General features: G+C 44.1%; 1 protein-coding gene across 1 annotated transcript in view; it reads left to right on the top strand.

The window, feature by feature from the left end:
- LOC310942286 (formin-1) overlaps window positions 1-13,530 on the top strand; it is a gene marked incomplete at both ends in the record, with an annotated part of 54,565 nt that overhangs the window by 17,329 nt on the left and 23,706 nt on the right. Inside the window, 4 exons of the mRNA XM_083907643.1 lie at window positions 232-293; window positions 1,876-2,519; window positions 5,013-5,154; window positions 11,230-11,317. Coding sequence (XP_083763769.1) covers window positions 232-293; window positions 1,876-2,519; window positions 5,013-5,154; window positions 11,230-11,317 — 936 coding nt within the window. The remainder of the gene's footprint in view (window positions 1-231; window positions 294-1,875; window positions 2,520-5,012; window positions 5,155-11,229; window positions 11,318-13,530) is intronic.

Raw genomic sequence — 13,530 nt, 5'->3', positions numbered from 1 at the left:
TTTTTTCTTCAGCCGGCAGCACAATTCAAACTGGTTGGTTTAGTGATAAATATAGCGACTCACCCTTGAATAGAATTTAACATCTAAGCACACGAGTTGTAGTGACGGCCCTTGACTTAAACACAAGCTTTTTTTTTTAATATATATATTTAACGTGGCATTGTTAAGCTATATTCACACCACAGTGTACAGTATCTAGTGACCTTGTTTCCTTGTTCTTGCACCTTTCAGAACACCAGGCCGCCCTCTTTCAGCTGAAGAGAGAGTGCAAGGAAGAGCTGGAGAAGATGCATGTAAGTTATCATGTGATCTAAGCACAGAGTCGAATATGAGAGTGACGCAAACGAACATAATGACACTAGAGCTGCAACTAACGATTATTTTGGTAATCGATTAATCGGTCGATTATTTTCTCGATGAATCGTTTAGTTCATAAAATGTTAAAAAACGTTGATCAATGTTCGTCAAACCTGGAAATGATGATGTTCTCGAATGTCTTGTTTTGTCCACAAACCAAAATCATTCAGTTTTAATGATTTTTTTGTTATGTGGAGCAAAGAAACAAAGAAAATATTCACATTTAAGAAGCTAAAACAATCAGAAATCTTGTTTTAATCCTGAAAAAAGCTTCAAACCGATTATCGATTATCAAAATAGCTGACGATTAATTTAGTAATAGATGAATAATCGATTCATCGATTAATCGTTTCAGCTCTAAATGACACGCATTAGTGAAAGCAACGTCGAGTAGTGACAAGAATTCAGATGCTGTCACTCTTGAATATCTAGTCTCTCATAGCAGTTAACGCAACTCAACACAAGATGGCGCCAAGTAAGCACGAAATGTTCAGTTGCAGCAGCTTATCCGGTGCAAAGTCTGCTCTGAGTTGATATTTTGAAGTGCTGCAGTATAGATTAATTGGACTTTATCAAACTAAGCTGTTGTGTTATGCACAGTTGTACTCGTGTATGAGCAAGTAAAACAGTAAAAGCACATTTTAATTGGTTCGTCCAATAGGAATGCAGTTCTCGAAAAATGTTGTGTAACTTGCGCCACTGGTTCATTTCTTCGTTGACCTTTTTTTGACTGCCTGTCTTCATAAAAGCCTTTCATTCAATGTTATACTCTAAAGGACAAAATGCTGAGTCAACCCACAAGGGCTAGGAACGTGCCTAATGCCATTTCTGAACTGACATGTGTTAACACGGAACATGTGTATTGGAAAAGGGAATTTTTCTTTGTTTTAGTCGTGGTTGTTTTTCCCTGTTTGAAATGTCAAATGAAAACTGCGTTTGGTAGATTTTCACTGTTTGGAGTCAGATGTTACACTCTTGAGACTTTCTCAATTAATGATTAGTTGACTGGTCCATAAAATGGTGTTTTCCATTAAAAGTCACACTCTTATTCATCAAAAGAGTTGCAAAATGAATAGCAAATATAGTCAAGACATTGAGAAGATTGGAAATAATGATTTTTATTTCATCAAAGGACCAGCGAAACAGTTTTCAGCTGTGCTAACATCATTGCACAAGGGTTTTCTAATCATCCAATAGCCTTCTAACGCCATTAGCAAACACAATGTACCATTAGAATACTGGAAATGGGCCTCTATACACCTATACATATTCCATTAAAAACCTGACGTTTGCAGCTAGAATAGTCGTTTACCACATTAACAATGTATAGAGTGTATTTCTGATTAATTTACTGTTATATTAATTGAAAAAAGTGCTTTTCCTTCAAAAATAAGGTGACCCCAAACTTTTGAACGGTAGTTTAACTGTCACAGAAGCAAAGAAACCAGACTATATTTACAGTTATGAATCTGATTGTTAAATGACTTAATTGTATTTATCCTCTCTTGCTCCACACAGTCCGAATTTGAGCTGAAGGTTTTTCAGCTGCGCGGCGAGCACGCCGTCTCGACGTCGCGCATGGAGGGAGTCATCGGCAACATGCAAAGAGACAAGTCGTACGTTCCGGGTCAGCCGCGCAGCGAGGTCCGCGACGTCGCCGTGTCCACCGACGAGGACCTGACGCCGAGGACCTGTCGCACCGTGAGCATCCAGACGGACAGGGAGACCTTCATCAAAAGCCCCGAGGGTGACGGCGGCCATGTTCAAAGCCCCAACCAGAACGTGCCTAAGAAACTCAACTTGGATTCTATCGGTCTAAACCCCCCACCTCCACCTCCACCTCCTCCTCCACTCCCGCCAGGCCTTTCAGGACCACCTCCTCCTCCCCCTTTACCAGGCAGTGCAGGACCACCACCTCCTCCTCCACCACCTCCTCTCCCTGGATGTGGCCCGCCGCCACCACCACCACCACCTCCACCTCCCGGTCTACCTGGTGCTGGTCCACCCCCTCCTCCGCCTCCTCCAGGCGGCGGTCCTCCGCCTCCTCCCCCCATGGGAGGCTTCGGCATGACGGTGGAGAAGGGCCCGCGGAAGCCTGCCATCGAGCCAGCCCTGCCCATGAAACCTCTGTACTGGAGCAGGATACAGATACAGGACAAGAAGTACGTATGACGGCTCGATTCCCGTTGTCATGTTGCTAAAGAGGTCAGGGTGGGCCTTCAATTAAAGACGCAGTACGCCATTTCTGCCCCATAGGTCTTTCAATCAATCAAAACAACAAACTTGTAGTTTTTGTAGACGCATACACCGAACCAATCACTCTTCACCCACCTCTACCACATGTAAGGAAGATGAAACTAAGAAAATTAATAATAATAATAAAAAAATTAGGGCCGCAAGTAAAGATTATTTTCATAATCGAGTAATTGTTTGGTCCATAAAATGTTGATTAGTGTTTGTCAGACCTGGAAAGGATGATGTTCTTATCTCAAATGTCTTGTTTTGTCCAAAAACCCCAAATCATTCCGTTTGAATGATGTCTTTGTTATATGAAGCAAAGAAACTATAAGATATTCACATTTAAAGGTGCTGAAAAATCCGAAAATGTGTTTTAATTGCTTAATAATATAATAATTAAGCAATGAACCAGTAAAATAAGCAACAAAAGATATAGAATGTATAGAAATAAAGCAGACTGTGGATAGAAGACATAACATAATTAAGGTTTAAATAACGAGAAAAATATAGAAATAAACCTCAGTTAAAGCCAGACTAAAGCGGTATGATTTAAGAGAGTGTTTGGTCTAATGTAGTGAAAGTGCACTCTCATAAATCTCATCATTTTAATGCAGAAATGTGACCTATTCCATTTGAGACGTTCTTCCCCAGTGACCTTTGACCTGCCTAACATGCGGTTATTTGACCAAGTTCTCGACATGTTTTACACGCCGTGTTTAGCTCAGTATGATACTGACTGTGTGATTGTGAAGAATCACCCCCCGGGGGCGAGACGGACGTATCAAACAGTCGGCGATGTGAAAGTGAAACCGCTGTTATCTCTAATGAAGTCGTAAAAGGATCACTGAACCTGGTTTAATGGGGGGAAGGGGGGGGGGGGTCTTTGGTGTAAATATCAGAGAGTACAGTCGCGGCCGGGCGCTACACTGCCACATCTAAAGCCTCTGCTGAGATGCTCTGTAATTGCAAGTGTATTATCCAGCCCATTTGCAGTGGCTGTGGTCGTTGTGCCTCGTGGCTGCCAGGTCTTCCAGCTTTATGGCCTTGTATTTCCATGGCTGGGTTGAAGCTCCGCTGTGGTTCTCACTCGCTGAGCCAGTTCTGGGGGCCCAGACTGACTCTACACTACAACAGCTTCATGTCGTGCTATAAATTTAACTGTAAAGGGCCAAGTTAAAGGGGGGTTATTAAATGGGTCAGATGTTTCACTGTAGCAGGATTAGCTGTGTGTAAGGTTTGAAGCCGACACACACAGTTGGCAGTGCGCTGGACAGACTTTCTTTTTTTTGGTGGGGGGGGGGAGAAGAGGGGATTTAAATTCAATTACAGTCATAATCTAGTCAATTATGAGCGTTGTCTTGCACGGAAAGATTTCTTGGTGTTTTGGATGTCGTTTTTCTTTTCCGAGCGAGGTTTCCCGCACTGTCGGGTCCGCAGTCTGACGGCTGTGCTTTTCCTAACAAAGGAGGAGGATTTCAGGACAGTCTTCAATATACGAAAAATCTCTTGGCTAGCCGCGCTATTAAATACTCCTCACCACTTCAACAGGAGGGCCAGCTGCACGCTGAAACGCTTGGACTTGCTTGACCCCGAGTCCACCCTGGCGGTGCACTTGATTGTTCGGATATTCAAGCCTTGATGATGCTGCCAGCGTCTTTCGTTCGTGCGTTGGGTCCAGATTCTCTTTCGCCGCACTGTAAATGGGCCTTGACTTTGAGGGGAGATCGACTCGAGTAATATCATTAAATTGTGGCCCCGCGTCGACGACTGCTGTGAAATGATAGTAGTTAGACATCTGTAGTTTATTGTCATCATACCACAGTCTGTCTTTAGAATAGGTTTTTTTCTTCCGTTATCGGGCTGTTTACTGCGTCTGTGGATTAACGGTTTTAGGGGAAGCAGAGACAGATGTGTTGTGCTTCAGGTTGGTAACAACACAGTGAACATCCTCTTGACTTTAGACACCTCTTGTTCTTATTTCTGCCTTCTGTTGTTTGTTTTTCCCCGACGTTACTCGGCAACTTTGGGGAAACACGACATTGCCGCCCCTGTGTTCTTGTTCCTTTTGCGGGAAATTATGTTCCTTTTATTACAGAAACAAGCTCGCCTGAGTCTTTTGTTATTTTTATCGCCTTGCTCATAAACGGCGTTTTTTCTTTTTTTTTTTAAAGCAGAGATTATGAGGCCATAATCTTTGCCAAGTGTTTGTCGGACAGTGAGATGGAAAATGGCAAACAGTGGGGAAGGTTGCATCAACATCAAATAATATTCCACAAATAGAACACATTTTGTTTAGCTCTGAGTAGCCTTGATGTCTTTAACCTGTCACGTGAACCCCCGTTTTTTCTTTTTTTTTTAATCTATGATTTAATCCTTTAGATGCAATGACGGACTAAAACCTTTGCTTCCTTTTACAGCAAAAACACACTGTGGGGCTCTCTGGAGGAACCCAACATCGTCAACACCAACGAGTTTGAGGATCTGTTCGCGAAGGCCATGCAGCAGTCGAAGAAGAAACCGTTGTCGGACACTTATGAGAAGAAAACCAAAACTAAGAAGGTAGGGTCAGTCGCTCTCCACTCTCTCTGGATGTTTTCTATGGTTGATGGTTATTTTTGTCCAGGTTGTCTCTCGCTATAGCCACCTGAGGGCGTTGTAAGCATGTCATGTCATGGCGTAAAGGAATGACCAAATCTATTTACGTTTGAACAGCAACAAAATGATCCAGTACACGTTTACATCAGATATTCTGCTATTTGCAGAGTTACAGCGTCCACAAATCGCATCAAGGTCGAAGTATGAAATAATAAGGAAATCAATACGAAAACAAGATAAATGACTATAGTTCTGCTTCAGATAATGATGAAAAAGAGAGACTCTGCACTTCTTCAGCCACCTGCCTCAGCCGGTTGTGGTGAAAGGAGAAAATGTGTGAGAGAGGACAGGTGGGGAAAAGCGAGGAGAGTTTGACATTGCCGACTTTCACAAGGGTTTATAATGCAAAAATTTGAATTCAAACGGTTTGCACAGACACCAACTAGTCATAATGTATGTGTCTGTTCCCAAATTTCTTTTCCTCTTGGCCGTGGGATACCAATACATTCAGGAATTCCTAGTGGAGATGATGCATCTGCCTCTCTCTGTCAAAACTAGTTTTTGTGATGATAGAGTGTTATTGATAACGGCAGCAGGTCTGACATGAGGTGAAAAGGAAAGAAGAAGAAGCTCTTTATTTATACTGGATAAAAATTGGCAGAATTTTGATTTTAGAATGTTCCCCTCTGTCGACTCTACTTTTACACACTTGTTTCTTCTCACCCCAACCTGCCGAGGCAGATGGCTGCACGTCTTTGAGCCTGGTTCTGTCTTGAGATTTCTTCCCGAGTGCTTGCTCATTGTGTGAGTGAACTGTTGGGCATCTTTGTTTCCTTGCCTCGCCAGGCAAGACGGGCGCCTTGTAATAATTAGAGTCGGCTCGATTGGTCCGTTAAGCACTTTCGTTAAGAAAAGAAAAAGTGCTTTAACACATAATTATCAAACGTGTGTGCACTTGCCAGATTGTACTCTCCTGCCCACTAAAGGCACACTTGTTGACGTCTGGTCAAATGCTGCAACTCTGCACCTCCTCCTCATGCTCCTGCAGCCAGGGGCTGCGTCAGCATCCTGGCTGCCTGGTGGTCTTCGCTGTTAAAAAAGCGGCCACTGTCCCAGTCTGTCCCCACTAAATCCATACACAGAAACCTATTCTGATCAATTTGCTGAGGCTCCACTCTGCTCCACAGGGCCACACACTGTGTGTGTGTGTGTGTGTGTGTGTGTGTATGTGTGTGTGTTCTTTTGTCCTTGATCTCCACCCGTAGATCCCCCTCCGTTCGGTCTGGTCACTCCGTCCCAACATTTGATCCAAGTCAGACATCCAGACAGAGATCACTGCCCAACTGTCTCCTGTCTGGTCTTACATCAGCCTGCAAGATGTTTGACCCCCCCCCCTCCCCCTCCCCCTCCTACTAATGGAAACAAATGCATATCATTCAAAAAAACAAAAAAACAAACAGCGCGTCCATATCAGATAAAGAGCTGCACGGTGCCCTGTCTGAAGTTTATATCCAAGGAGGATTAGTCAGAAGAGGCTCAGTTGTTTCCCAGCTCGCTCTTAGCTCGAATTCCGACCCAGCGAGAAGGTCGTCAAAATAAAAGTGACGTGTTTACGTTGTCATTTTTTTTTATCTCGTAAAGTTTACAGAAAATCATCTGATGATGATTCAGCTGGATTATAAAGGTTATAAAGGGAGTGAAGAGTAACAAAAGAGATTTTTTGGGAGGAATAACATGACAAGAAATGAATGTGAATGTGGAGATACAGGTCCATATGTATTGTGAAATGTTGGTGTTGCCCTAAACTTTAGTTGTAATCCTTCAACGTAAAATATGACTCTTAGTTGGATGTGATACAGAGATGGAGGCAGATAGTTTTGCTTTTGCTTCCGAGTGCAAAAAGAATAATCACATTTAGTTTGACACTGATTTTGTTTGCAGTGTCTCTTCGTCTATTTTGACTTTGCCGTGCTGTGCAATAGCGCGCGACACATTTCCATGACGACTGACCGGAAAAAGACGCGCACGACGCCATGTTTACGTGCCGCGACACCGGAGTCCAGGCACCATTTACCAGTTGGCTGCATTAGCTCCTTTTAGCGCCGTTAGCGCACCCACAGTCGAACTGGAGCGGTCTGTTTACTAAACAAAGAGAGCAGCGCTACAAATTACAAGCGTACCTGTGCACTGCGTATGTGTGCCTCTGTTTTTAAAGTTTTGCGTTACTTTAAAAACTCATTTTAACAATCCGGAGTCGCGTTGACATGGCGTCTCTTTCCAGTGAGTCGTCAAGGAAACGCGTCATGCGTTGACGCCGTTAAACGCCGTTGGCGCGTTAACGTTTGACAGCACTAGTTTTTTGGGGGAATTGCTTTAATTCATTTAATAATGCTGCTATTGACTTATCTCACTATTGAAAGTCTTCATAGATCATACAAGTTTTTCACTTTTTGTCGGTTTGAGATCGGGTTTTAATAAAGTTTTTGTTGAATGGTTTTAGTGTCAATTCCCCGTAAGCAACACAAATACGTTCTCCCGTGAAAATGTGACCAGTGATCTTTGACCAAGACTCTCACACAAGATGCCCCGCCCCCTTCCTGTATTCCTTTCTTGCGTGGATCTATGAGTGCGAGTGCGTTTCATTAGCCGTGTTTGTGTCTCGTTTCCGCGTGTGTGTGTGCGTGCGGTTGAGTGTACGTGTGCGATGACAGCCCATCCTCACGAGTCGTTATGCACTTGCTCTGAAAGTGTTGCCAGATCACACTAACGCCACAGCCTCCGGGTGGTGAGAGGGAGATGAGTGGGAGGGAATGGAATGGAACGGAATGCGTGTGTACATTATGCATATGAGCCACTTCCCCGCTCTCCTCCTCACGCCAAAAAAACGTCCAACACGAGGGATGCAGCTGATACGTACTCGAGTGAGTTAATCTTTATCATGTGTGCCATAGGGGGGGGAAAAAGAGGAAAAAAATCAAAGCTCTTGTTTACTCTGGAGCCCTTCTCTCTGCTGATTAGCATATCAAAGCAGAGGAGAGAGGACATGGAAGAGAGCTCTCCTTGCCCCAGCAGACCAGAACTGAAAGGACCAGACAGGAGCAGGGGTATAATTGCAGGCATGTGGCTCCACTCCACTGGCAAGAGGAGGCAATGGATTCAGAGCATTGTTTGAGGGGGGGGGGGTGGTTATGTCAGTGCATTCTTGATCAAGGGGTGAGCACGGAGGGCGACGGGGATGAAGAAATCAATCAAGCCATATTGTGCAGTTGAGATGGTATACGTACACACTACCGTTCAAAAATTTGGAGTCACTTAGAAATGTCCTTATTTTTTAAAGGAAAGCACCTTTTTTTCAATGAATCAGAAATACACTCTATACATTGTTACTGTGGTAAACGACTATTCTAGCTGCAAACGTCTGGTTTTTAATGGAATATGTACATAGGTGTATCGAGGCCCATTTCCAGTGTTCTAATGGTACATTGTGTTTGCTAATCGCGTTAGAAGGCTATTGGATGATTAGAAAACCCTTGTGCAATGATGTTAGCACAGCTGAACAACAGTTTTGCAACTCTTAAAATGAATAAATGTGTGACTTGGAAATGGAAAACACAAAATAAAATTGTATAGGTGACCCCAAACTTTTGAACGGTAGTGGTATCCATCAGTAAACACACAAATATGGTCATTTCCTGCAGCCGCATCCATCAAACCCCGTATCGCGTTTTACACGCGGCGGATCTTCTTAAACAAACATCAACTTTAAGCTGTTTATGGGAATTACTTTATGAGCGATCGCGCTTGCGTTTATTGAAGACGTATTTGGAGCGATGACGCGGACGTGTGGGCGTTGAGGCGAACGTTGCTTTGGGTGAGACCGGGGGGGTTTGTTGAGTGTTTCATCGTAGGTGGTTATTGATGGGAAGTCCCGATCCAGTTGTTATTGTAACATTTTCTGGTCGACTTCAGACTGATAGTCGGACAAGACGGTCAGACACGGGCTGCCTGCTCAGCTGTGGCTGTGTTTAAACTATCCACTGGGCCCTGATCAGCCTGCCCACGTCTCCTAACATCAGCCACCTGCTTCAGCTCAAAGCGCTGACTCCCCCATGGCCCGTCTCCATCATTCTGTTTATTTTCTTAGGCTGCTCGCTTTCTCTCCCTCCTCCTTCTCTTTCTTTTGACCCGTTATTCAGTATCAGATGAAGTCCACTTCTCTTTTTGTCCACAGGAGTGAGCCATTAGCTACAGACGATGATGTCTTAGCGTCTCGGCGTCGTCCCACCTACTCCGAAAATTGTTTGCGCCTCTGAACCCGCGCGTCCAGCATCAGTTGTCCTTTCACATTAAATTAACAGTCTAAGCTAACTGGTGGGTTCTGCAGCTACAGTGAGCTGCTTTTAGTGGGACCCATCCAAAGTGGTTAATTAGAGGTGTTGGGGGAAAGCCTGGTCCTCAGCCACCTCATGTCCCCAGAGTGGGAGATCCCTCGCGATTCAAGTAATAGAGCTGGAAGCAGCATGGCACCCACTAACGCCCCTGTAATGCAATACCCACTTCTAAGACTTCTGCTCTCCAGCGTCCACTGGACAGCCCGGTAGCCGACGACGCCATAATACCTAATGAAGAAGCCTGACACATTAACTTTTAGAGCAGGGTCTTGCCTTGCCAAAACTCTCCCTGGCTTTTGCGGCTAATTCAGTCATAAGTAATTGTGACCATGTGTAGGCAGAAATAAAAATCCTGTGAATTTATAGTTTGTTATAAAAATCCCTGCTTCTCCTTGCCTTCGCTCTTCTAGACTGTCCTTTTATGGTGCCACTTTTGCCTTTGTACTTTCACTGCTACTTGATATTTTTCGATTATATCTCACACATGTTCTTCGGTAAACGGGGAGAGAGGTGCTTTTCTGTTCGACTTTGCTTCCGCGTTGATAAAACATATGTGTGTGAGTGAGTGCTCCATGTTTCTCCATCCTTTGCGTCACAATGAAAAGTTATGACGACGTTTGTCGATTAGTCTGCTCACGTGGGTCACAGTAGACATGTCGCAGGTTACCCAGCAACACTCGGCAATTTATCGTTTTTATTTGCCCTGTTTTTTTATTTGACTGCCTCCGTTTGAATAATTCAATTGATGCTAAATTAAGGTATTAATTAGGAGTGATGATGGCATAAAAAATTAACTAGGGCTGTACACAGTCATGATAGGGCCCTTGCGTCTCGGATTGTTCTGTGGATTCCAAAGACAAGGAAGCCATTTTTACTGATTCCACTACTAGTTCCTCTTCACTTTTATTCGAGCTGTTGTTTATGTAACACGAGTTTCGCTCATTTACGTATAGGGTGCAAATCGCCAATATGGATGCAAAAAAATCAAAATGGCCGACTTCCTGTTGAGTTGAGGCCATGGTTACTGTTGACTTTTTTGTTCGTCTTGGTCTATAACATCTTCCCACCAAGTTTCGAGAGAATCGGTGGAACTCAATTTTGCCACTGTTTTCAACTTAGGGGGGGGGCGCTATAGAGCCATCGAGCAACGCACGGGTCTCGGACCTATGCCAATATCGCATTTTTGCCATACATGAACATCATGCTAAGTTTCAAGACTTTTTATGAATGTCAACGCGCTCAAAAATGACCGCAAAACCGTGGCTTTTTTAACTGGTGCAAATCGCCAAAATGGATGCAAAAAATAAAAAATGGCCAACTTCCTGTTGAGTTGAGGCCATGGTTACTGTCTACTTTTTTGTTCGTCTTGGTCTATAACATATTCCCACCAAGTTTCGGCAAATTTGGTGGAACTCATTTTTGCCAGTGTTTTTGCATTTTCGCCAGACCTGAACATCATGCTAAGTTTCAAGATTTTTTTGGAACGTTAACCCCTCAAAAATGACCGCAAAGCTGTGGCTTTTGCAATTAGTCGGGCCCTAATCAAGAATATTGTCATTAGACAGATGAAACAAAAACTCATAGTGGTTTTATTGAGATTTATTCTTCCAATTAACTGTCTTGAATCTGTGTGTTTTCTCTTCTGTAGCTAATCAAGCTGTTGGACGGGAAGCGTTCGCAAACAGTCGGCATCCTCATATCGAGCCTGCATCTGGAGATGAAGGACATCCAGCAAGGTGAGAACGGGTTTTCTGCACGCACTAACGCCATGATGTCATTTCGAGCTAGGCGCTCCAGAAAGGGGGCTATTTAGATTTCTCGGCAATAAACTGAATTTACAGTCCCACTTAACAATAAATTGATGATGACCTCTGATGAAATGCAGACAGTTATTTTTAGAGGGCAGATAGTGTGGAAGCAGCCGACAATAATTTCCTACTAGCTGACAGCTACAAATTTGCAGCCAGAGACCCTTTTAGCTTTCTTTTCTCTTCTCTCTTTTTTTGGTTGCATTTGTGTGTCAAGTGGAAAGTGGAGGACTTTCCCAGAAAGAAGAAGAAAAAAAATGCAGGATTAAAGCAAACTTTCACTTTTCTCTGATTTCACTGCGGCACTGGTTGGAATCAAATTGCCATCTCTTCTATATGAAAAGCTGGAATGGATTGGTTTGCACGCTTGGTAGATGTGTGGAAAGTGCAGTCATGCGTCTGTGTAAACATATAATATTGTGTGTTGGGGACAGCGTTAGATTTTTGCTCCCGTCCTGGGACTGTGGCGGAGAGCGCCTGCCGCCTGTTAGTCTGAGCATGCGGCCAGCAGATCTGTTTATTGTAGCCAGTGACGGTTTCCACAAGCCTAATGGGACTGACACCCCGCTAATGATCTAAGCATGAACAAAACCACCTTCTGCAGCAGTGCAGACACTGCCCTACCACATAAAACCACCCTCTAATACAAGCCAAGCACCAGGAAACACCGTTTTTGTTTAGACTCTGAGTGTCGCAGTGTGGAGGCGGTTGAGTAAAAAGGTCCTGAATCAGACCCAGTGTGAACGTGAAGTGGACAACTTGGATTTGACGATGAAGGACAGCACCTTAATAAGCACTTGTAAGGGTCCTAGTCCCCCCCCCCCCGCCTCTCCTGTTTGCCTCCCCTTTGTTGCCAAATTAAAAGGACATGGGACATGTAATGTAATTAGAGCTACAAGGGAGGGAGGAGAGAAGGTAACGCTGTGGTTAAAGGGAGCGAAGGGGGTCAACTGCACACGCCACAGTGACTGTGGAGGGGGGGGGGAACCTCAAGGGCCACCATGGTTCAAGGGCAACGAGAGGTTCTCGTCCACGCACCGCCTCACCACACACACACCAAAGCCCGACGAGTGGAAAGTGGAAGGAGAGGGTGTGAGGGCGGTTGGTAGTCTGGCTTTGATCTGCCGGTGTGGAGAGATATCCGGCTCCCCCCGTCGGATCAGAGTGCTCCTGTGCACAGCGGCGCTGTGTGATTGACGGCTGCATGGCTGAGGGACTGAATAATCCACTCTAATAAGATGTAGGAAATGGACCTCCAGCGTTTGTTCCCTCAGATCCAGACATCGGGAGTAAAAACCGTTTGACAGGAACAGCTGGGCCACCAGAATGCACAGGGTTACCTTGTTAGCTGAAGCAGCGAGACTTAGAACTGTAAATGTGCGATACAGTTGCGGTACGGCACCCCTGGAGTTAGAAACGATGTGATTTTTGACAAAAACGATGATGAACCCTTACTTGAAGAGCAATAACCCATTCTTTACCTCGCAGATTAATCGTGTCATTCATTAGCAATAAATCGGCCCCTTTTCTCGGCCTAAACACGGGTGATTTATTACTCCACGCTCTGGTGTGAGCAGCAGTTACAGTGATTAATGTCACTGAGGCTGTAATTGTTACTGTTACACAACATGTTTTACCTTTTAACCCTAATCACCCTGTGATTTTTGTTTTTTTACTTACTTTATGTTTACCAGCAAAATGATTTGAAGTGACTAGTGTTCTCTGTGACACTATATAAAAGTATTTACATGCACATGTTACCAATATATGGAATTCATTTTAAGTTTTTGAAGTTAATAAGCTACATCTTGCTACTGTTCTGTTGCAATCTAACGCGGATCTGATCGTCATGAAGTGATCACCAAAGTAGGTTTGATTATACAATAAAAATAAGACTGATCCAGGAGCTGTGGAGTCTCCTCTCCTCTCTAAGTTGTAAACCAGTGACACCTCTCAGACACACAACAGGACTTCACTTTCTAATTTTGAGTCTGCCTTCCAGCCAAACAAACCTTTGCCTCCATGATCTTTTACGATGACTCTCTCTTCCTCCTCCACCACTCTCCCTCTCTCAGTTTTTCAGCCTTCTCACCTTCTCCCGTCCCTTTTTTAAAATAATAATCACAATTGGCTGTGGTGGT

Source organism: Microchirus variegatus (assembly GCF_963457635.1).
Source record: "Microchirus variegatus genome assembly, chromosome: 21".
Classification (NCBI taxonomy): domain Eukaryota; kingdom Metazoa; phylum Chordata; class Actinopteri; order Pleuronectiformes; family Soleidae; genus Microchirus; species Microchirus variegatus.
The sequence above is the reverse complement of the archived record's forward strand: the minus strand, read 5'-3'. Positions and strand labels throughout refer to the sequence as shown.